This window comes from Ceratotherium simum, chromosome 30 (assembly GCF_057802395.1).
Source record: "Ceratotherium simum simum isolate JZ-2026a chromosome 30, ASM5780239v1, whole genome shotgun sequence".
In the NCBI taxonomy this organism is placed as follows: domain Eukaryota; kingdom Metazoa; phylum Chordata; class Mammalia; order Perissodactyla; family Rhinocerotidae; genus Ceratotherium; species Ceratotherium simum.
The window spans coordinates 11,010,814-11,035,918 of record NC_141929.1 but is presented as its reverse complement, the minus strand read 5'-3'; the positions used below and the strand labels follow the sequence as shown (position 1 = coordinate 11,035,918).

Below are 25,105 nucleotides of genomic sequence, written 5' to 3'. Positions count from 1 at the left end.
GAGTACCACCTTGTGAATCTCTGGCCAGAAACGGGCTCTTCACTGCCTTAATTAAATCCATATCAGTGTTTGATTCATGAGTTAGTAATCACCTGACTCACTGTCATTGTGGATCAGTGGTTCTCGGCTAGGGGCAGAACTGGCAACATCTGGAGACGTTTTTGGTTGTTACAGCTGGGGGAGGGGGACATTACTGGCATCTAGTAGGTAGAGGCCAGAGATGCTGCTAGACATCCTACAACGCACAGGACAATCCCCTTCAACAAAGAATTATCTGGCCCCAGACGTCAGTAGTGCTGAGGTTGAGAAGCCCTGGAGGGAATTGTGAAAGTGGTAGGAACAGCAGAGGGCTGACCCAGAAGTTGAGAATTCTATCAAGGAGACCACTACCCAGTCTGAGGAAGACACCATACTATATCACTACCTGTGGCCTGATGCCAAGTCACAGGCAACAGGTGCCAGTAGAGGCTCTGGTGAGGGCAACCCAAGATAAATCTAAGCAGTCAATCCTTGAGAAGCTGAGCAGAGGCTACGGACAATGATTGGAGAAACTGAGGCTAATCAGTTTGACTCCATTCATCCTCCTCCTCACCATTAGGGGAATTCGTGACGTAATTTCCTATTCATATCAAAGGAATAAGTTGGCTTTGGTGACGGGCAAAGGATTAAGCCAAGGTGAGCAGAAGAGCAGCAAATTAATGGTAGCTTATTTAAATGCACATGGATTTGGAAAGAGTGATAATACCAAAGGTCTGAGATGGGATAATGGGCCTGTTAACTAAAACACGCTTTTGTTAAGCTAGCTTTTGGTTGGGCAACTTCAAAGGAAAGTGAGTGTCTCCCCTCAAGAGCATGCAGAATGGGGGGCGGCCCCATGGCTTACCGGTTAAGTGCGCGTGCTCCGCAACTGGCGGCCCGGGTTCAGATCCCGGGCGCACACCTACGCCCTTTGCCCGTCACCAAAGCCAACTTATTCCTTTGATATGAATAGGAAATTACGTCACGAATTCCCCTAATGGTGAGGAGGAGGATGAATGGAGTCATTGCTTCTCTGGCCACACTGAGGCCGCATCCCACATACAGCAACTAGAGGGATGTGCAACTATGACATACAACTATCTACTGGGGCTTTGGGGGGGAAACAAAGAAAAAGGAGGAGGATTGGCAATAGAGGTTAGCTCAGAGCCAGTCTTCCTCAGCAAAAAGAGGAGGATTAGCATGGATGTTAGCTCAGGGCTGATCTTCCTCACACACACACACAAAAAAAGAGCATGCAGAGTGGGAATCCCAAAGCAATATAAATTTCAGGACTTGAAGAAGACAAAAAGCAGCATTGCCCCCCATCCCCACCCTTTTAAAATATGTAATGTTTCTGATGGAGGCTTGCATTCTTCTGAGACCTAGGCGGGAGTAATCACCGTCAGTAGATTTCCCTGTAATGCTGAGCTGGGGGAGCAAGCTCCAAGCAGGGAATGTTCTGGAAAACTTCTTAGGCAAGGCCAAGTTGAAGATAGGCTTCTGGTTTTTGACACAGGATGTTTATAGGATAATTGTAGGTTCTCCAAGAGGACTTAAGAGAGGCCACCTTGCAAACCGGGAATTTTGTTTTGAACTACGTTGATTTATAGAGGGCCAAACCTAAGGAATCACATTCATGCACTCATTTGTTTATTCACTTCATTCAATAAACTTGTAAGTCTAGGCATTTTACTAACTGCTAGCCATAGAAAGAAGCATAGGGCCTGCCTCCTGGCATAGTGGTTAAGTGCACGTGCTCTATTGCTGGCTGCCTGGTTTGGGATCCCCAGCACACAATGACGCACCACTTGCCAAGCCATGCTGTGGCAGCGTCCCACAAAAAGTGGAGGAAGATGGGCATGGATGTTAGCCCAGGACCAGTCTTCCTCAGCAAAAAGAGGAGGATTGGCATGGATCTTAGCTCAGGGCTGATCTTCCTCACAAAAAAATAAATAAATAAAAATAAAAAAAAAAGGAAAGAAGCATAGATGTGGTTCTCTGTCAGTTTAGTCGGGAGCACGCAGACATAAACAACTGTAATACAGCAATAGGGTCTCGACTGCCAGTTATTCCCCTGCTCTGCTTTCCTCTAACTCCCCACTTCACAGAGGTGCCCAGTACTTGAAAGAGAGAGTCTAGGAATTCCGGGCCCAGAATTAAGCGCTCTATAAACGTTAGTCCTTTATCATCAACAGAACTATGCTGAGGCTAGGAGAAACTTCTTCAAGACTGGGTCATCAGAACGTGCGGGAATTTGCATTTTTAACGTTCTGCACGTTTTATAATGTTGTGTTTCCAAGCACAACAAAGTTTGGGAATCACCCTTCGTGGTGGAAAGCTCCGCAAGGTTTTTGAGCAGGAACGTTCACTATTCATAATGCCCTAAAAGAAGGAGAGACTAGAGCCCATAAAACCAGTATCAGCATTTCCCCTCTCTGCTCCACGGTCTGGTCGGGCGGGGCCTGGACTACATTTCCCAGGATGCCCCGTTGCTGGAGCGCCTGCCTGATTGGGCAGAACAATGCGGAAGTGATTACAGGTCGCCCAGCAACAGGCGGAGTCCAGGACCGTGACTGGATGCCCACGCCCCTTCCCTGCGGCGGGGAGCTTGACGAAGCTCAGCTCCATCTGCAGAGTCACACAACGTTCCCCGGGTTTTACTTCCAGCCGAGTGGCAGTGCGGCCTCCTCGGCGCTTTCACCGCCGTCTTTCTCAGGCCCCGCCCCTTTTTACGCTGGAAGCTGTGAAACTACGGAGACTGGATTACGGCTACCGAGTGGGCTGAGCGGCTCTGGGCGGCGTAGTGCGCAGGCGCGAGCGTTTGGATCCCGACGCGCGGCGCTCGGTTGAAGCGGGAGTGAGTTCCTGGGCGCCGAGACCCGGCAGCGGGCGAGCGAGCGAGCGTCCGAGCTTTGCCGCCATGGCAGCCCTGCAGTACGCGGGCCTGGACGACACGGACAGCGAGGACGAGCTGCCCCCGGGCTGGGAGCAGAGAACCACCAAGGACGGCTGGGTTTATTATGCCAAGTAAGGGGGCGGCAGGGGGCCCCCCGGGCCTGGAACGCACCTGGAACCCGGACCTTGCGCTGCCGTCGGCCGCCACTTGCACGGGGAGGGGCGCGGGCCTGCGCTCCAGGCTGGCGAGGGCGGGCGAAGCGGCGGTGATGGTTAAAGAGCTTCAGAGGGAAGGCTCCCAGGGTCCCGGCCCCTCTGGGCCGTGGGTCAAGCCGGGGTCGCCTGGCAGCTCCCTGGCGCGCCCTCTGCTGTTCAGGAGGCGGCGCTGCACGGTGCAGTGATAGCAAAGCAGCTTTATCCCCTCCCACCAAAAAATCAGAACAAAAATGCGGTTGTCCAGCTCCCTCCTTAAGGGTCTGGGGTGGGGACCTAGGAGTATGTATTTTTAACAGATGTCCTAATATAGCTCTGTGTGTATATATATATATGTGTGTGTGTGTTGTATATATATATAAAGTATGGCTTCACGATAGTTTCTGGGAAAGTTTTGGAAACACCAGCAGACCCTTTCTCCTATCACTTACTCTGTGACCTGGGACCAATGAAAGAACGCTCAGTTCTCCCATCTGTAAAATGGGTTGATGGAGGTTTGGTTCAGGCTCTGTACATAAAGCACTTAGCACAGGTCTAATAAGTACTCTATGCTCAATCACTATTAGCCTGTCCCGCTGTTTCTGCAGCTGTGACAGCACCTCCTAGGCCTGATATTTGGATTGCCTGGGGACTGTCATAAATACAGATTTCAGGTCTCCACAGAGACCCTCACACAGCAGACACCCAATGTGCAGAATGTGTATTTTTTAAGTTTTTCAGATGAGGCTGGTTATCACTTGGCTTTGAGGAACAGGGATGTAAATCAGGGATTTTCAACATCTGGGAAACTTAAAAAATATCTTTTCCTGGGTCACACCTCTAGAGAGTCTCATTTAATTGGTCCCCCTCCCCGCAATGGTATGTTGTAAGATCTTCCCAGGGGTCTCATCTACCCAAGGGTGTGAACCACTGCTGCGCTTGGTGGCTTGGTAGAAAGAAAAACAGAAAAAAAAGACCTGGTGAGTTCATTCATTCAAGACACATTGGGATCTTATCACGTGTCAGGCTCTTTGCTGGGCGCTGGTTATACTGAGATGGATAAGACCCAGTTGTCACCCTTAATGAGTGTCCAGACTTATCGGGAAGAGTGACACATAGTAGGTGGTCCCGGTGCAGTGTGTGCATGCAGCGAGTGGGTGAGGTGGCCTGGGAGGCCTGGCACGTGAGGTGTGCCTTAGAGCAGCAATTGAGGTGGGCAGGTCAAGGGGGCAGGAGGGCCCCAGGTAGAGGAAACAGAGCAGAGGCCCCAGGTGTGGCCTGTGTGGCGGTGCGGGACCGTGAAGACTGAGGCAGAGGAGGAAGGACGCAGTTTACGGAGGCCCTTCCGCCTCGTGGAGGAGCTGGGGTCTGTCGTCAGGACCCAGGAGTCTCCTGAAGGTTTGGAGCCAGGGAGTGAGGAGGTTTGTGTCTAGAAAGATGATTTCTGCTCTGGAGAATTGAAGGGACAATTGGGCAGGGAGCCCTTAGGCTGATGCGGGCTCCGGGCAGCTCCTGAATGGGCCCTTGTTCTTCCCTCTGCCTGGAGATCTTTGCGTGAAGGGCTTTGTCATCCCTGGGAGCTGAGCTTAAATGTCACAGCCCGGGAGAGCTTCCCTGGCACCCCCACCCCCCGACCCCGCACCCCACCGCACACCCCTCACCCACCACCTGTTGTCTTGTCTGTACTTATCTTAGCCATGCTCTTCCTGGTTTGCGCGCTCTCTCTCCCCCTTGGATTGTAAACTTCATGAGGGTGGCGACCTTTTCTTGTTCACTGGATGCTTAGTGCCCGGGAGCCGTAGAATAAATCCATGTGGAACGAGTATATTAGCTCATCTAGTGAAGGTTTAATGTGGCCTCCATGGGCAGGAGGCACACTTGGCCCCGGGAACACAAAGATGCACACGACCCACTTCCTGGCTGTTGGAGCCCTTCTCTGCCTCCCACTCTCTGGGGCCTCTCCTTGTTCAGGCCACTTGCCCCGGAGGCTCCCTGGCTTCCCTTCAGGTTTGCTTGGAGCCTGGCGTTAGGTCTGGAGGCTCCCTGTGCCGGCTCACCTTGCCTTGTCCCCTCTGCACCTTATGTTGTACCACCTTTCTCACCTGCTTCCTTCCGGCATGGTGTCCAGAGTCTGGGCTTGGGGCTGTTCCTCCACTAAATAAGGTCTGCACACCCCAGCCAGCTCCTCTGAGAGCGTCTGAGGAGCCCATGGCCGGGGGACTCAGTAATGCATATATGGTCTCCAGAAAGCTCCCCCCCACCAGTGTTTGAGGTCTCAAACTGGCCTGTCTGGCCCCACTGTTTACACTGACTGTAGTGACAAGACCTGGCTGGCTCCCATCTGGGGGCACCTCTCTCCAGTCCCGCTGGCCCTCTGTTCTTTGGCTCTTGGAGCTGAAGGGTGCCTCTGATAGATCCTGTCCCTGGATTCCCAGCAGTCTTCCTGGATCTCTCCTGACCTGCAAGCATCCTGGCCCTTCTTTTCCCTCCTAACTCTGGAAGGGCCACTTGTCCTCTTGGGGTTTGGGAAGCTTAGCTAGTGGGCTTTCAGAAGATGACCCTTCAAATCATTCCTTTTTCCCAATGGTCTTCCTCTCATTGCAGCAGGGCCGCGCCCCAGGATAGAGGCTGTAGCCCCCAGTGAGACCTCTGGGGTCTTGTGGAACCCTCTCTTAGCCTCGCCCTCCCCTGTTGTGTGCATTCTGTTGGCTCCTCATGCTTCGCCATGTGCCCCACGGTGCACTCATAGAACTCAAAGGCCCACACGTCGTATGGCGCCAAGGCCCACCAGGCTGGGCTCCCAGGGAGAGGACATTCCTGCCACAGAGAGAGACCTGTCACCACAGAGAGCTGGTGGGCCTTTCTCCCCTCCCTGGCATGGTCCAGAGCAGCCCCTCTGCCTAGACCAGGCCATGGGACAGAAGGACGAGGTCTCAGTGCTAGGGCTGTCACTGCAGTCACCTGGGCTGTCCTGAGTCCTCCACTCCCATCCCCCTTTGCTTCTGAAGGCCAGGCCTCTGGGCAGCCAGGGGGCCGGCCGGCTGGCCTTGCCCTTTGGGGAGATGGTTCTCTCCTCCACAGGGCCGGCTCTGGATCGCCCAGCTAACTTAAAGAAACTATGCTTTAAAAAGAGAAAAAGAAAAAACCTTAGAGGAGCATACTTGAAAGGGATATCCATGTAATGTGGTGGGAATTTAATTTTGATCCCTTTGGTTTAAATTAAGATCACTATTAATTATCTCTTTAAATGACAAAAAGCTTATTGAAAGAGAAGGAAAAAATAAAAGAGGGCTTCTATTTAAGGGAGAATAAGATAACACTTTGGGGACATGTGTTGTAATTTTCTGTTCATTAAAAAGTCATTTTAGGTTACAATTAAAAAGAACATCTTTTAATTAATTTTTGTATATGTTTTTATTTAAAATAATCCTTCTGTGTGAAAGGCACAGTTCTTGGTTCCTCACAGACATTAACTCATTGAGTCCTCTATAACCCCAAGCAGGTGCTACCATTATCCCCATGTTACTGATGGGGAAACTGAGGCACAGGGAGGTTAAATAACTTCTTCAAGGGCACATACTGGTGATGGGAGAGCCAGAAAATGTGGGCATCACGTTCTGGAATCCTTGCTACCAAATTATGCTTTCTTCACTTCGGTTAGGCCTGGGATTGTCCCCCAGGGACACTGTGCCCTGCAGGGGATGGTTGGCAGGGTCTGGAGACACTTTCTGTTGCTACAACGGGGGAATAGTATGTTGGCATCTAGTGGCTGGAGACCAGGGCTGCTCTGATCATCTTACAGTGCACAGGACAGCCCCCACAGCCGGCCCCCCGTGTCTTGGAGTGCTGAGGGTAAGGAACCCTGGACGCGGGCCTGGGGTGTCCTTTCCTAACAAGCACGCCTGCGGCGGAATGTCAGCGTTCCACTTTGTGGATTCTTGAGGGCAGGAGTTTTTGGAGCTTGGCTCTAAGCTCATTTGATACGTGCCTGTGGGATGAAAACTACTTTTAACGTCAAGCAGAGGAAGTGTAATCACACCGGTAAACTTCCTTGAAGAAGCATGAGGCAGAAAGGAGCAGGAAGGCTGCGTGTTATTGCCGGTGTCTGTTTTGTCTGATCGCTCTTCCCTTCGGTTTGCGAGGAGAAGCAGGAGTCCTGTGGTTGAGGAGCAGGTTGTCCTTACTAGGGATCAGGGCTTCCCTTTTTGCAAGTAGGATTTGATGGTGGTCGATGTACAAGTAGGAGTTTGTCCTTGCTACTGGTACCCTACATTTCTGCAGTGATTTAACTGTTCACCAATCACTGTCACAGGTATGCTGTCTCTTACCTTTCCAACAGCTCCGTGAGGTGGGTGTAGTGCCAAGGAGACTGGCTCACGGAACACAGGCAGTACAAGAGCTCAGGTCTTCAGGCTCCTGAGTCCAGTGTCCACGGTGGCCCTGTACCGGCCACCGAGAGTTTGCAAAGCAATTCTTTTTTTGCTTTCAAAAAAATTGCAAAATTTTACAGGAAATTCATGCTCTCTATATTTATTCTCTTTAAAATAATTGATAGGGAAGAAATATTCAAATTTTATCATCTAGATGTCAATGATTAAATATTATTTTCTACTTTGGCATGGGTATATGAACTTTTAGGAAATCAGCCTCCCTTTGAATGCCTCTTGCAACATCCACCTGTTTCCCTGATGAAGTAATTTTATGTTTTCCTGGGTACTTTATCACCTCTTGACAGGTGTCTCTAGTCTGTTATTGGCTCACGATTTTAATTATAACTTTGTGTGCTCTTCTGAGATAAAATGCTAAGTTTGCCGCAGAAATCAGACTCGTTTGTATATTTGATTTGTTTAAAATAATAGCTAGCACTTTAGGGCTTTTTATATGCCAGGTACTATATTCAGCCTTTTATATACAACATCCTCATAACACCTCCCTGAGATCAGGACTAGGATTGTTTCCATTTTGCAGATGAGAAATTGAGGCTCTGAGGTTGAGTAACTTGACCAAGGTACATAGCTAGGTGACCAATGGGGCTGTGCTACTGCATTCTTAATTACCTCTTGGGAGCAATTGGGAATCAGCGCTTAAAAAACAGTTTGGAGGGGCCGACCTGGTCGTGTAATGGTTAGGTTTGGCACTCTCTGCTTCGATGGCCTGGGGTTTGTAGGTTTAGATCCCAGGTGCAGATCTATACCGCGCATCAAGCCATGCTGTGATGGCGACTCACATACAAAATAAAGGAAGATTGGCACGGGGCCACTCTTCCTCAAGCAAAAAGAGGAGGATTGGCAACAGATGTTAGCTCAGGGCCAGTCTTCCTCATCAAAAAAAGAAAACAAGAAAAAAAACCCCACTGTGGAGTTATATCTGTGGAAAGAATAAACATTTAAGAAGATTAATATTATATCTAAGGATATCTAAATATCAGCATTATAAATTAGATGGAGGTTTGTCAATCTATCCTGGAATAAAGCTAAAACAAAGATAAAACAAAATACCTCTCTAGATATTTTGAGTGATTCAGTGAGCTTCCTAAAGTTGACCCACACCTGGGGTCCCTGTCCTCTTCCCTCTCCTTCCTCCTCCTCCTCCTCCTCCACAGCTAACTTATAAAGGAGGTTCCCACAGATTGCTTCTCCTTCCAACCCAGGGAATTTGACCCGATGCAAACAGTAACATTTATGTTCTGAATGTCTGGCTTTACTATTGAGAGTAGTAGTATTTGGGAGACAAAAAAAATTAATGCAATTGATTGATTTTTAGAAGTGTAACTTTTGCTTATTATTGTTTTTTGGATTTTTTTTTAACAGTCACACTGAGGAGAAGACTCAATGGGAACATCCGAAAACAGGAAAACGAAAACGAATAGCAGGAGGTTTGTATGTTGTTGTCATAAAGCAAAGAACATTTCTTTAAAGCATTAAGTAGACGGGAAACATGCCACAGGCAGAGAGGTGACAGGTCACTGTGTCACTCTTCAGAAGGGAACCGTCAAGGAACTAGACTCACACTCTGAGGAGCGTATGGGATTTGGCAGGAGGTGATGAGATCTTGGTTGGGGTGGAGTGGTGAGGATGATTTCTTATATAAAAAAGTATTAAAGTAGTAGGGGCCTTTGACTTACAGTTGGTGAGATTTTCCTATTGTTGCACTGTTCATGAAATTGTTCTCGGTTCCTGTCATGGAATTAAATATACCAGTGTTTGATGGAATTTCATAAAGATCACCATGACTTGTAGGTGCTTCCAGGTCAGGGTGTGATCCACAGAATAGAAGTATAAGAAGGTCCCCGCCCTCAGGAGCTTTAGGGTCTAGTTGAAAAGACAATGTTTACCTGTGGAAAAAATTGAAACTGCTGCATCATATTGTATAAGAGTCATCATGAGTCAGCACACAAATGGTGTTGGGTGCCTGCTCGACATATAGATACGTTCTGTGACTGCGTTCAAGGGAGAATTCATGTTGACGGGAGCAACCAGTAAGGTTCTTGTCAAAAGCAAGGGCTGAATGGAGTATTTAAGAATGATCAAGAATGAAATAGGGTTTTCTTTCCAAGCGAGAAGCAGAAATGTGGAGTTGGGTTGGGGTAATGGGCTTTCTGCACCCGCCATGATTGGAACACATGACCCGAGAGTGGCAAACCGACGGCCGTTGGTCTGGTGGGATAGGCTTGAGGGGCAGGGCCTGGGAGGGCACGGCCCTCTCCTTCTGACCTGGGGGATGGGGCGTCTGTTCACCCCACCCCTGCCGCGCATAGACCATCAGTCTTCCCTGTGTTTCAGATTTGCCGTATGGATGGGAACAAGAAACTGATGAGAACGGACAGGTGTTTTTTGTCGAGTAAGTGTCTACATAGAAACTATTCTCAGCCATTTTGCTTTTTAATAGGAATTTTTTGTAAAAGTAATATACACTGCAGAAAAACATGACATAGTATATAACTGTAATCTTATCAGCAGGAATAACTACTTTTAACAATTTTTGGATTTATTCTTTCAGTCTGTTTTCTATACACATGCTTTTCTTAGAAAAAAGTGGGAAAAGTACTTTGTGAACTGTTTAGTAACCTGTTTTTTTCTGCATAAAATCTTGTGAGCATTTTTTCATATCCTGATATATTTTTCAAGAAGATGATGTTTAACGGCTATGGAGTGTTATTTTGTATAGATATGCTGTAATTTATCAGATTACTTCTTGGGCACTGATGCTGTTAAATTCCTGTTATTGGGCATCTATAATTATAAATAATGTTTTGAGCATCCTTGTCTGTAAAACTGTCTTTAGAATAAATTTCAATAATGAACAACAGTAGTAACCACCTGTCTAGCACATGGCATGAGCCAGGCATGATTCTGAACTCCTCCTACCTGTAGTATTAGCTTATTCAGTCCCCACAAGGCCCTGAGGGGGACAGGTGCTCTCGCTGCCCTGGCTAGTCATTTCACTGCTCCGAGCCTGTTACAGTGGTGTGCTGGTAAATGTTTAACAACCAGCTCTCTAGGGGAAAAAGCCCAGGTTTGTTTCTGTAGTGTAAATACTCTCACCCTAGCCTATTTCAAGCTACCAAGGTGAAGTCATGAGGGGCTGGGAAGAGAGACGCACATTCGGCTCTTGCAAGCCAGCGTGAGCCGGCCGCAGCACAGCGCAGCCTTCTGTGTATAACACTGGAGTCAAAATGCTTATCTGGCAGCTATGGCTATAATTAAAATGAAAGTTGGATTATTCTTGGGCATTTATTTATAGGGTGATGAGTATAGATTTTAAACTATAATTTTTTGTGTGTGTGAGGAAGGTCAGCCCTGGGCTAACATCTGCCAATCCTCCTCTTTTTTACTGAGGAAGACTGGCCCTGGGCCACCATCTGTGCCCATCTTCCTTCACTTTGTATGGGACGCCACCACAGCATGGCTTACCAAGCGGTGCGTTGGTGCGTGCCCGGGATCCGAATCCATGAACCCCGGGCCACCGCAGCGGAGTGCGCGCACTTAACCGCTTGCGCCACCGGGCCGGCTCCAAACTATGTATAATTTTTACACACACGCGCATTACAAATACATTTTAAATCATGAAATCTCATCTCTTTCTTTCTGGAGAGTTCTTAATAGTTTTTAAGATATTTTGAGGTCTATATCTCAAATCCGAAGAATTTATTTAAAATGTAAAAAATCTATTCTGTAAGGAGTAACCTATTAATTCATGTGTACCAATATATTTTAATATTGTTTCTATAAGATTTAGATCCACTCCAAATCAAAATTAGAGCACTCATAGGAGGTATGAATATAGTCTTAACATGAAAACCATTAGAATTTTAGTAGTTGGCCAGTTTCATGTTTACTATTAAGACTTTTATCATTTTGAGTTTTCTCCTTCTCTACCAGTTGTCTTATGCCTTTGCACAGGACTAAGAGATTTAATTGAAATCTACTGAAAAGAGTGACTGACAGATCTTATAGCCACGTGTACATGCCTTAAGAAAAAAACAAGGGCTTCTCCTTTTTTTAGATCTAAGGATAGAAGGCAGTGCGTATTGTAGTTTACAGTGTATTTTACAGGCAGTTCTGAAGGAAAGGATTCGATGACTCTCGTTCCAGGTAGGAATGTACTCCTTCTGGAGGCCAGAAGATAGAATAAATGGACGCAGTTCTTTCCAGGGTTAAGAAGAAGCCTTTTTAGGGCCGGCCCCATGGCTTAGCGGTTAAGTGCACGCACTCCGCTACTGGCGGCCCGGATTCGGATCCTGGGTGCACACCGACGCACCACTTCTCCGGCCATGCTGAGGCCGAGTCCCACATACATCAACTAGAAGGATGTGCAGCTATGACATACAACTATCTACTGGGGCTTTGGGGAAAAAAAGGAGGAGGATTGGCAATAGATATTAGCTCAAAGCCGGTCCTTCTCAGGAAAAAGAGGAGGATTAGCACAGACGTTAGCTCAGGGCTAATCTTCCTCACAAAAAGAAAAAAGAAGCAGCCTTTTTAGTACATGAAAAATGGGGTTTGCCCAACCGAAACTATAAGATTATCTTATATTTATAAATGACTGTGTTCACTGCTGTGGGTTCACTGCTTTCTCCTTTTCTTTGCAGCCATATAAATAAAAGAACTACCTATTTGGACCCAAGACTGGCATTTACTGTGGATGATAATCCTACAAAGCCAACCACCAGACAGAGATACGATGGCAGCACGACTGCCATGGAAATACTCCAGGGCCAGGATTTCACTGGCAAAGTGGTCGTAGTTACCGGAGCTAATTCAGGCATAGGTAGGCCATTAACTTACAGTTGTTATTATTATTATTATTTGTCACTGCTATAATGAATTCCACTTGAATTAAACTATAATGAAATTTCGTATGGTGATTCTCTAATTTAAAAATGTATTTATAGCCTTTTTAGCTATCGTTTCGTTAAAATCCTGGCCTCTTATTTAAATCCCAGTGTTATCGTGGAAGGCTGTGTGGGGACCGACCTTGAAGCCTCTGAAAGCTGAACACTCAGCAAAAGATCGTGGCTATTTTGGTATTCAAAGATTGGAGACAACAGGCTCCGTGTAACGGTTTCTGACCTGGTCTGTGTGCTGTACGGACATATTCCAATTACTTGGGTTATTCAAACCAAAATTGATTGGTAATGGAATATTGGGAGCAAGAACGTATCATAACTTTGAGACAAAGGAGACTGCAGGTTTCAGTTGGTCACTGAGAATATCATTTCCTTTGGGAACAGGATCTTATTTCTTTATAAAGTTGGAGAATTAGTCCTTGTCTTAACCTCTAAATTAACCCTCTTAATTGCTAGTGTTTAACCACAGTGACCATCATGAGGTAGATGGCTCGAGGTGTCCTTCCCTTAGCATTACGGGCTCTTAAAGAAACAGCAGCAAAGCAGATGCTTGTACAATAACTCTCCATGTGATTTTATTCTTGTTTTGGTCCATTTGCATCAATATCTGATGTGATAAGAACCAATGGCTTTGAGTAAGGATATGCATCTTCAGATTAATTTACAGAGACAAAAAATGAAATTGCATTTGGCTGTCTTCTGGCAAGTTCCCTCTGTCCTTTTGACCCCTCATAGCTCCACAGTGCGCCCCCCACCCCTTGTTGGCCTTCTCTTTCTTAGGTGTCATCTCCTCGCCCCTTGATGCATCTCCTGCACTCTCTCCTTTCTCTGTCTGTCTGAATTTCCAATGGCCCGTTCTTAAACCTCAAGGAACATTCCCTGGCATCCTCAGGGCAAGCGCAGGAGGTAAATACATTCTTAGAGGATCAGGAATTTTATAGGACAGGGAATAACATCTAACAAGCTGTGGAAGTTTTGACTACACTTGTCTATTAAGGCAGAGAAGCAGGTGGAATTTTTTTAAAAATGGAAAGGGATTGATTTAAAATCAACTCTCAGACCTCATCCTGGGCTCAGAATATGTTCAGTCCAATTTTCTGAACTGTATTGGGGTAAATGCTGTATAATTGTTATTGATATAAAAACTGATAATGCTATATTAAAAATCACAACTGGATTCTCAGTCACCCGAGAAACAATATGTTGTGTTGATTGCGTTGACTACTGTTATGTGAGGGTGTGGGTCTATACAGTGCAGAGTAATCAAGAAAAAATAAGGACTTGAAGACTTAAGTAAAATCTCTCTTTTTATTTAACACTCAGCCAGAAAATTAACCAAAGATCTCGTTGCCTTAATCTTCTGGCTAGACAGTTTTTTACTTTAATTAATAAGATATGTGACTACTGGTGATTTTCTGCATTAATGTTCAGACTTGGCTCTGTCTGACATTGGATAGCAGACCTTTGGGTATGGCTAATGCTCTGCTAAAGATTTGCAGCATTGAGCTTATAATCCAGGCCTAATAGAGTTGGTCCAGAATATACAAAGAGCTATGTTTTGTTGGATATTTAATCATGATTGAAAAGGAGAAGGAGATTCTGAAGCATTGAGGATAAATGTGTTGTTGCTGAGAATGGACCTTGAACCTCTTTGAGGAGCCTCTGTGCCTCTTCACAGCTCCCACATCCCCTTGGAGACTTTTCCTTCCTGACGTCCTTAATTCATTTTGTGGGCACTGCCAGGAAGTGTCTGTGGTCCAGTCGGATATGTTGGTAAATTGTAAAGCTCGGGATGGAAGGGATGTTGAGGAAGGTCTTAGGGAGACCAGCTCTTCCTATTCCAACACCCGCCACTATTTCCGCAGCTCCAACCTTCCCTCAGAAATTGCCTTCAGCACTGCCACCTCACCCCAGTCCCCCCTCTACTCTTGAGAAGCCTAAGTCTAGGTGAGTGCTGAGGATTTTTATTCTTAATTTTTTAACTAATATCGTACTGAATATTCCAGGCAATCAGATCTTTGCAGATAGTTTCAACTCTGCAGCAGTGGTGTCAGGCTTAGAGAAGAGGCTGAAGATAGACACATGGCTTTTTGTCCTAACTAAGTTTGCTTTTATATCCTGCGTGGCTGCCTTAGAAAGTGTCTTGCCCAGGTAGGCTGTGGCTTCTAGATAAAGTGCTTCCTCGTACTGAACTATGAAACATGCAAGCTTATAAATTGCTATCACCACTTTATTTCTGCCCATTTCAATAGCTGAATGCGGAGGGAATCGGGCATCTTCATTTCCAAGACTTCTGGGCATTCAGGAGTCATCTTCCATCACAGCTCTCGTGTACCGGCATTTGCTTTCCGTTTGCCACTCAAGGGAGCCCGTTTTCTATGTATTAACTGTTCAATCTTGACCCTTGTGAGTGTCTATTCTCTTTGAAGACGAGTCGGCTGGGAAGAAACATACCAGTTTTTATTTTGAGATTGATGACTCCACAACTGAAAACATAGGTAATCTGATTTGCTTTACGAAGGCTGATTTACAAATCTGGTATTTCTAGTGATTCTTTTTTTTTTTAATTCCCCACAAGGCCCTGCTTTATTGGCATTGCCATTGGTGAGGCTCTCTCTTGTGGAAGGGGACAGTCAGGTGGTGAGAGGGGACACGTCTCCTTGATGAACTTCAGGGTCTTGCTAGGACACTGCCCCCTTTGACGTGGCCTCTAAGCAGAATTTTCCTTGTCATCTTCCTCCCCTGAGTGTAAGTGATTCTAGAGCTATATTTTGAATTTTCGATATGTTACTAGGGCAGTTGGAGGGATTCCTACTTAATTAACTCAAAAAGATTAGAGTGATTCTAGAAGATAGATTCTGAGGAAATGTCAAAATAAAGCATGGGTTCATGAAATCTCTGTTTTTACTGTTAAGGTTTATAGCCAGCTATTGCTGTTGAGTGGCTTCAGCTGTCTAGATTTACGGTAGGCCAACTATGGCCCATGGGCTAAATCTGACCCGCCTGACTGTGAAGTAAAGTTTTGTTGGAACACAGCCACACCCAATGACTTCCATTTTATCTGTAGCTGTTTTCATCTTACCAGCAGAGTTGAGTAATTACGGCAGAGACCATATGGCCCGCAAAGCGTAAAATGTTTACCACATGGCCCTTTATGGAACAAGTTTGCCAACCCCTGCATTAGATGATCTAATCCCTTTCAAAGTAAGAGCACCCCAACATTCTCTAAGTTAGCTACAGTTTAGATAAATGGGATGCCCCCAGGCCACAGGAGGATTGTGGCAGCATATCACACATAGCTGTTGGGGACATCCCACCAGTATCCTGCACCCCTTGCCTCAATTCTTGCCCTTCTTTTTAGGGAGCTGCAAGGATTAGGATGTTGCTTCCTCAGAAACTAACTCTTCTCTCCTTGACCTTTGTTTAACCAGCATTCTGAACCTGAAGGACTTTGTAGATTGAAAGCTGTAGCTTGTGGACCTCTCTCTGTGGAGAACAGCATCTCAATATCCAGGGGAAGTCATCTCTTCACCCAAAGCTTCTACTAGCAGACCAAGAGGCCCGGAGCCCCACACTCCTGACTGCTAACCAGTAGAGGCAAGGGAGGAAGCGTTTCTGTGTGTGCTCAACCTAGCACTGAGCAGGAAGGGGCAGGTGTGTTATGACTGTCTGAAGTTAGCAGCTTGATGGCTCTGATTTGGTAAAAATGAATGGAAATGGCTTCAACATGGTGATCCTTTATACAAACCTTATTGCAAAGTCTCAGGAGAGGGCATTTTTTAGGCTAGGGCATTTCCCATCGTGGAGGATCTCATAGCTTCTGTTCTAGACTCAACCTGTGAGTTGTGCTAATTTGGCTCTGCATATAAATAGTTCAGTGTAAAATGCTGCCTTCTTGACTGAGGGCTGACGTGTGCTCATGAAAGGCAAGATCTTTCGGTGAGGGGTTAATTGAAGGCCTAAATGTGGGACAGCGCCTGTCTTGTTCACTGTCCCCTGTGAGTGGGGACATATGTGGAACTCATACAGATTGTTGCAGTGAGCAGACAGATTGATCCTCTTAGTAGTTAAGGAGTGAAATCCAGGTTTTGTCTAACATGCATTTAAAAACTATTAACAAATACGAGCAAACTAGGTATTTTGAGTCTAATGTGCATTGGTAATGGGGATAAAACTTTCTTCCTAACTTCCAATCTTAAACCAGTAGCGGTTAAAGTTTGATTTGTAAATCCCTCTCAGAGTTTAGTCAGGATGAAAAGTTCCTTTGACTTTTTGAAACTTCGTAATGCTGGGCTGCATCAAATGTGCTGACTTTAAATCCAGAATAGCCTGGTCTGGTTTCGATTTTTGAGCCAGAGGACCCATTAACAGGAACAAAACTGGTTCTTTCCTTGAACAAATACAAGCTGGCCACCTTGGTATATACCAGCAAAATGTATTTTAGGCCTGACACTTCAATTTTCTATTGGTATTTGTGTTATATAATCACCTCTCTAAGGTTTATTACAGGGACTCTAATAATGTGTGTATACACACACACACACACTTAAATATCAAAATTTATATATTTTGAGATGTAAAAAGTACATGCTCAACCTATGAAACTCACCCCTAAATTTGTTCTTGAAACAAAATGAAAGTATCAGATTTCCATGCGGGAATCCCCAAATGTTATTGTAGTATAATGTTGAAATTGGTGTTTCTGGCTTAGAGAGCCCCTTTTTTAAAGCTTGGGGTCTTGTTCCTAAATCATGTGTTGAAATTAGTGTGAAGTGTAGTTGCCGTATTCTTTTATCTTACAGATCATCACCATGATGAATTCATATCTGGTGTAAATTCTACCCTTTCTACAGTAATACAAGAAAATTACTTTTCTTCATGTAGAAAAGTGTATTTGTTGATAAGATTTTAAATCTACACTTCACATTTATGATCCTGAGTAGCTTTCTTAACACCTTTAGTTCTTTGTTGTCTTTCCCAGACCTGGTGTTACTGAATTTTGCTTTCTAGCCTAAACCATGCCATTGACTTTTTTTTCAGTGATTTCAAAAGATCCCATAAATTCAAGGCCTTAAGCTAACTTATAGCCATTTTCTTGGTTAAAACTTACTCATATGGGATCATTACACTTGGATCCTGAAATGCCTGATTACAATTTCCTTTCCGATTGTCAACAAGACTGAAACTAGTGGGATCTTGGCATTTATCTTCTTTTTAAGAACCTGGTGCTCATTAAGTAGAGGAAAAATTTCTGGAATAATCTAAATAACCTTTTGGGAATTTAAACTCACATTTTAAATGAAAAACATTTGTGACCACTTCTCTCTTATGCTAAAATATCCCCATAGATTGTAAGTAAAATAATTTTGAAATTATTTTGTTCTAAGAACTATTGAATTTTTGACAATATTGGAAAAAGTCCTTGAATGAGATTACATAAAAATTAAGAATTAGTACGTTATGAAGTAAACATTTTGTATTTAAATATTCTTAGACCTTGAATGTACATGGAAATCATGTGATCAGAATATTTGAGAAGCTAAATATCTACAGGAAGAGACCAATTGAAATATTCTAATAAGCCAGCCCTGATGGCCTAGTTGTTCAAGTTTGGCGCGATCTGCTTCGGCAGCCCGGGCTCCATTCCTGGGTGCAGAACCACACCACTCGTCTGTCAGTAGCCACGCTGTGGCAGTGGCTCACATAGAAGAACTAGAAGGACTCACAACTAGAATATACAACTATGTGCTGGGGCTTTGGGGAGGGAAAAAAACAAACAGAAAAACGGGGAAGAAATAAATATAAAAAATATTAAAAAAAAAGAAACATTCTGATAAGCCTCATCTCATAATTTGATAATCACATATAAAAAACTTATTTAAAAATACATATATATATATAATATATAAATACTTGATTAGATTTCAACTGAAACTTTTTTGTCACATGACTTCAGTTGATTTTCATACATGTATGTGAATTTAGATTTTAATTTATTTGTTATAGTGCCAGCATAACAAATGAGGGTCAGACCAGCTATTGCTCAATGACAAAATGGTTCAAACTCATAACTTAGAGACTATTTAAAAATAAGATTTCTACCCTAATTGAGATTACAAGTGTTTTATAAGGTTTGAAAATTTGGAAATTATTCTACTTAATACACAATTTAAATAATTTGATCTTTTGCTCTTAGATAATACAGTGACACAGTAAGAATTGTCATGAAAGAAAGGGTTCTACGTATTTTCTGGCAGTTAACCTGAAAGAGAAATGTCTTCACACATTTATATTTTTTTTCCACTAGAGGGCTCTGTTGCTCTTTGATATAGTTAAACAAAAGCGGTATCCTCAGTATAGTTTTCTCTCTCAGCCGGTCTTGCTTTCATTTCTGTTAAATAATGCCTTTTACTTTTCTAACATATCTTTTAGGTCTTGTACTTCTCGGTGAAAGAGTTCGAACTGAAAACTGTTACTAGTGTCATGTTTGTTTCTTTTTCTCTCTCTCCCCCTCCTTTTTTTGTTTTTTTGTATAAAATGCCAAGAATGAAGACATCCATTTAATAAAAAGGTCCATTGTATTCAGGGAGCAGCCTGTTCTGCCAAATTACACAAGGGCATGTGTTTTCATGACATTATTGGTTTTGAGTGTGCTGGCCTATCAATAATGCATTTTTTTTTTCTTAAATGGAAATTGTAATATATGTCTATAAATGCCTCTGTTTAAGGTTCATTTAGAATGCCTTGGTGATCTTATAATTTTTTCTAAGAATATAGAGTTTCCCTGTTACCCTAGCCTTACCCAGTATTAGATAATTTATTGTAATTAGATTGTTTATTAATGGTATGTTCTTGTACTAGAAGAAAATGTGTCCTTTTGGTCTTAGTTTATGCTTCTTTAATAAGAGAGGTGATGTTAAACCATACTTAATATGAAGCAAATAGCCAGTACTCTGTGCATACATGATCTTAAGGAGGGTAATTTTTATTTTGGCTCTATAACTGAAGTTTGAGGCAGTCCATTAATCGCGTGCTTCAGCTCACAAACAGAAATTTGGCCCAGAAAAAAAAACACGTTTTGGCTTTATAAAACTGCTTATTTTCAAATTTTAAGTGGGGACAAAGTGAATGCACTAAATTACATACGTTTATTTATATTATTCTTTTTCTTAGTAACTTACCTTTTCTCTCTTGAAAATGAAAGAGCCTGACGGCATTGTGAATATACTTGTAACACTGGAAAACCGTTTCACCAGAGTAAAGATACTTTCATCATTCGTATACAGATGTGTTCATTCTTTATCAAATAAAAATTGTTAAAATTAGATGGCTATTCTGAGAATTATTACAGATTTTATAATAAAAGACATGCTGACAGTTGAGACCCCCCGACCATTGCTTATTTAGCCTACATCTTTTCTTGTACTTTCTGCAGCATATGCACAAACTGTTCAGATATGAGTCCTCAGCCTTTTCCAGAATAACATTTGGAGGTCAATAGGAGGGACTTCTTGCAAAGATCTCTTAAATTAAAGCTCTGGTGGATTGACCAGAAAGCAAATTCCAAAAGCTGGAGTTTCTTGCCTAAATTTATTGTCTTCCGTTGGCTTAATAAGTAGCACCACATTTCATGAAGTGCCAGTCTTTACACAAGCCTAACTAACTGAGGTGAATAGAAAGTGTCCTCCTATTTAATGAGCTGTGTGACACGGTTTGAATCTAATTGTTTCAAGTCTGTGAGTTACTTGTTTATCAGGCTGTGCTGCTTGATTTTCTGGATCCTTCTTGTTGGGAGCTGTATTCGGATCGTGCTGTCTCTGAAAGCAAATCATGGTTTTCTCGCTAGACTCGGGGAGGATCTGAGATTGTGTACACGTGCACGTGAGAGCAGGAGTGAGCCAGAGGGTGCGTTCATGTGTGTGTGATGGGCGGGGGAGGAAGCTCACATTCCAGTGTTTGTAACATTTTTCCCTGGGTTGGAGGGGGTGACTAGCAAGATGGGGGGAGTTAGGCCTTTCATATGAACAGATTATCTCGTGTGAAGAGGAACAAAACCAGAATCAAAGAAGTGTCTCGCGTAGTTGTATGGAACCTGAAGTTAAAACGAATAAAATATTTTTCACTGTCACCCTTACCTCTAAAATGTCCAGATTAGTTCTTATTGATCACTGTAATATTGTCTCATGTTGATAGTTCTTTAGAGTTTATGAAGGTTCAATGCATGTTGTCTTATTTAATTCTTACCACGGTGCTCACAGCTATCTTGAAACTGTCAGAATGAAGCACAGAGAAGTAGGGTAACTTGGCTGAGATCACAGAGCTCTTTAACAGCGGGTGCCTGCAGAACTAGAGTGGAGACTTCTGACTCCATGCCTTGGGCCCTTTCCATTCTACTTGCTGCCTTCTTGTGCCAAGGAATCGTGCACAGTCCTGACCAAGCTCCTGCCAAGCAGCTCATCCAGTCTGTCAGAAATCAACAAATTTATTTTAACAGATCTATGAAAGCCTGCTGTGTACCAGGCTGTGTGCTAGTGTGGCTGTAGGGATGTGATCTCTGAACTGCTAGGTGACCGTGGATTAGTACACTAACACTTCCTCCACCGAATTCCCCCTTTGGTGTTATTGTAACATAGGTGTTGGCTAAGAATTTGGGGGTAACGGAGGCTGGCATCTGTCAAGCTCATATATATGGCAGGTAGACTAGATTGCTAACATGCCTTCTCATTTACCTAATTTAAAAGTATTTGTTATTGTTATAAAACGTGTTCCTTATGGAAAACTTAGAAGATGTAGATAAGTGAACATAAAAATAAATGCAGATAAGAAAAAAATCACCCCAAATTCTTACCAGCCAGAAATAACTAATATTTAGCATATATAATTCTAAGCATTTTTACCTTCCCTTCTTTTCTTTTGTGATTTTTGTGTTTAACTGTGGATCCTGACCATCTTTCCCTGCCGTTAAATATCCTACAGCATCTTAAGTGGTTGCATGGTATTTTTTTTTTTTTTTTGTGAGGAAGATCAGCCCTGAGCTAACATCCGTGCTAATCCTCCTCTTTTTGCTGAGGAAGACCGGCTCTGAGCTAACATCTATTGCCAATCTCCCTCCTTTTTTTCCCCAAAGCCCCAGTGGATAGTTGTATGTCATAGTTGCACATCCTTCTAGTTGCTGTATGTGGGACGCAGCCTCAGCATGGCCGGAGAAGTGGTGTGTCGGTGTGTGCCGGGGATCCAAACCCGGGCCGCCAGTAGTGGAGTGCGCGCACCCAACCACTAAGCCACGGGGCCGGCCCGTTGCATGGTATTTTATTATATTACTAACCATTCTCCCACTGTGGCACATTTGGGTGGATTTTAGCTTTTTGATAGCTATGGAATGGAGATGCACATTTTGTAATTAAATGTTTGTGCCCATCCGTGACTATTCTATAGTTTTATTTTCTGGAAATGGAATTGCTGATGCAAGAGATTTGTTCCCTAATCTTAATATCTTGATTTGTTTTGTCAGACCACACCCCTCAAGCTTGTGTCAATTTGAACGCCCATTTACCCTGCATCCTCGCCAACCTTGGCAATTAGCATTTTTTTAAAAGTATCACTTAAATTTGCATGTCTCTAATTATTGGTAAGATTGATCAGCTCTTCATGTGTTTAGCCATTTGTATTTATTCTTAAACAATTTTTTATTATTTTTTCCCCCAAAACCCCAGTAGATAGTTGTATGTCATAGTTGCACATCCTTCTGGTTGCTGTATGTGGGACGCGGCCTCAGCATGGCCAGAGAAGCGGTGCGTCGGTGCACGCCTGGGATCCGAACCCAGGCCGCCGGCAGCGGAGCGCACGCACTTAACCGCTAAGCCACGGGGCCGGCCCAGTATTTATTCTTTTATGAACTGCCTTTTCATCTTATGTGCATAACTATTGGATATGTATTGATTATTAATTGATTGCTTGATTCACATGGTATAATTTAATTTTCCAAGTGTCCGTTTCTCTGAGAAGTTAATTTATCTCAGTGTCTATTACTATAAGTACATATTCAATCTTGTGATCAAAAGGACATGCATGAGAAAGAAGTTGGCCCAACTCCCCGGTGTTCTTCACTATAAACTTTTAAGCATATGTCATATCTGTTATACCAGCTACAACTCAAACCACAGGCACCACTTCTTAATAACGTGCATGTAAGGAGGGAGCACCCCAGCTTACAATGGTGGTTGAGTCCCAAGATATTTTTGTTTTGCAAATTTTCCCCAGATCTTCTATTAATGATAGTTAACAACTCTTCAGAGCTTTTCTATGCATTATCTCGTTTGATGAGCCTGGCTCCCACATGGTCAAATTGTACCACTGCTGAAAATAGCTCTGCTGACAGAGGAAGCTGGAGAGGTAGCGGGTTTCTATCTGGAGAGGCAGTAGGGTGCAGAAGGAATACCGACTTGGGGAGCAGACGTGACCTAGTTTCGAAACCTGGCCTAACCAGGTCCCATCTCAGTGACTTGGGCAAGTCACTTTCCTTCTCTGAACTCTTGTTCCACATCTGTGAAATATGGGCGATATTCCTACTTTGCAAAGTTTTTAAAGATGGGAACTCCAGAGTGCCCAGGGAATTGTCTGCTCAACATTGCAGGCACTTAATAAACTGTAGTCATTTCGGGAATGGGAGGTGAGGCGATCGAGTTACTGAAGTTAGTTTGGTATTTTCCTAGCTTCCTGGTTCTCAGATCCTCAAAGGGCTGCCATAATATCTGGCAGTTTGTCCTAAAATGACCTTTCTAAATAACTGTTTTAGGCATTGACTTGTCTTTGGTATGAAAGGAAACATTTTAGATGTCTTTTGGTTGGAAATCAGAGAGTAGCTTCATCCAGAAAAAAGAATCAAGTGAAAGAAAAAAAATGGACATTATTTTTGTTGCAATCAAGGAAGAAAAAAGATATATTAAACTTGGATGAAAAAAAGGAAGGAAACTATTAAACTTTAAATGAATACATCACGGTAACATCATTATTTGAAGAGTTTGGCATCAGGGCACTTGTTCATTTGAGATTGCCGTGGTTTATAATACTACCTGGCCTAGGAAGTATAAATGTCCAACTTTGCTGTCCCATTTATTTGATCACACCAAAGAACACGTCAGTGTTGCAAGAGAATTTTTTCAGCATTTAAAAGGGTATGAGTTTTATTGGAGGCTACTGGGACATGTTAGGGAGAGAATTGGCTTATGAGACAAGTTGTCATTAACTTATGTGACCTGAAGCAAGTTAACTATTGTGAGCCTTACTTTCCTCATTTGTACAATCAAGAGAATAATACTTTCTGTCACCTACTATTTTGTAAGGATCAAATACAATACAATGTACAAATGCAGTCATGAAAAGTACTGTATGATTGTATGGTTGCTGCAGCTGGTTGTCAGAAAAGAGAATCCTTCAGGAGGAGGCTTTAGGTTTGGAAGAAGATGGAGGAGGGAGGAAGAGAGTAATTCATTTCCTTAATGGATGGAACAAAATAGGATCTCTTGATATTTTTTAGTTAGGATCTGCTGAGAGGTTTCAGCAAGTATCTTCTCCAGGACTCAGAAAGGTAACCAGATGTGAAGTAACAGGCTTGTGCATTGGGCAATCGATGTGGTGATGACGGGAACATTTTAATGGATGCTGTCCCATCCGGAGTTGGCAGGCTGTGACTCTAGCCAGATATTCAGGAGCAGAAACCTGGGATAACAAGAAGGGAATCTCTGCAGAAGCAGAAACAGCCATGGGTTGTCGTCGTGTTGAGGTTTCATAGGTGGAAATATTTTCGATTCTCGGCCAATACATTTTCTTCCTGGTTGCCTTCTGTTTCACCTGCTCAGGTCCTTACCTCTGCTTGCAATGCAGAGCTAATACAGATGTAAATAGAAGAGTGAACTGGGTGCTGATTGCTTAGATGACACAAACAAAATTGTCAGCAACATCTTGATTCTGGAGACTCTTTTCCTGGTGATCACACCGCAGGAAAAGAATGAAAATAATCCGTCTCCTTCAAATGGAGACTGCTGTGTCAGCCACCAATGGCTATAAGGATGAAATCTCAAAACTTTTTGCATCTTTCAACATAATGTCTTCTGACTGCCTTCAGTTTTTTCTACAGGGCTGTGTCATACAGCAAGGCGGCTGTGGCTTCTCGATTCCAGCAGCTGGGTTTGAGAAGCTTCTATCAGCCGACAGATCGTCATTGCATTGCAAGTGGCATTCCGAAAAAAAAGAAAAAAAATGCCATTACAACTTTATCTATTAGTGAAGGAAATTTCCACTCTAAGTTCAGGTACTGTTACCAGATTGAGTGTTTGACAAGGTAGAGAGTGCTGTAACAGATCTGTACGCGGAGACATCTCAGTCAGGACGCAGTCAGATTTTTGGCAAGGGATACCATCCTTTCAGCCTGAAAAGCTGACTTGGGAGCTGTCGGCCTGTGTGTGCACAAAGGCCTTTTTTCTACCAAGTCTGGCAACTGCCGCTTGCCCAGTGTTTCTCTTATTGCCTGTTGCTCACTGGGAAGGGACTTAAGGGGACACCAGTAGTGTTTGTGTGTCATCATCACAGACTCTTAGACTTCCCCACGTGCACACGTGTGCCTCTGTCATTCCTCTGTTCATTACATGTTTA

At 43.7% G+C, this 25,105-nt stretch overlaps 1 protein-coding gene across 8 annotated transcripts in view; it reads left to right on the top strand.

The window, feature by feature from the left end:
- Nucleotides 1-2,711: 2,711 nt before the first annotated feature.
- Nucleotides 2,712-25,105, top strand: part of WWOX (WW domain containing oxidoreductase) — a 950,804-nt gene continuing 928,410 nt past the window's right edge. For 2 of the 8 annotated variants that reach the window (XM_087419896.1, XM_087419895.1), the window contains exons 1-4: nt 2,715-3,045; nt 8,916-8,980; nt 9,888-9,945; nt 12,197-12,375. In XM_087419896.1, coding sequence (XP_087276022.1) covers nt 2,939-3,045; nt 8,916-8,980; nt 9,888-9,945; nt 12,197-12,375 — 409 coding nt within the window. In that variant the 5' untranslated portion in view covers nt 2,715-2,938. Of the gene's footprint in view, nt 3,046-8,915; nt 8,981-9,887; nt 9,946-12,196; nt 12,376-25,105 lie in introns of all 8 variants that reach the window. The other 6 variants (XM_004437087.3, XM_087419897.1, XM_087419898.1 and 3 more) reach the window with 4 other exon arrangements.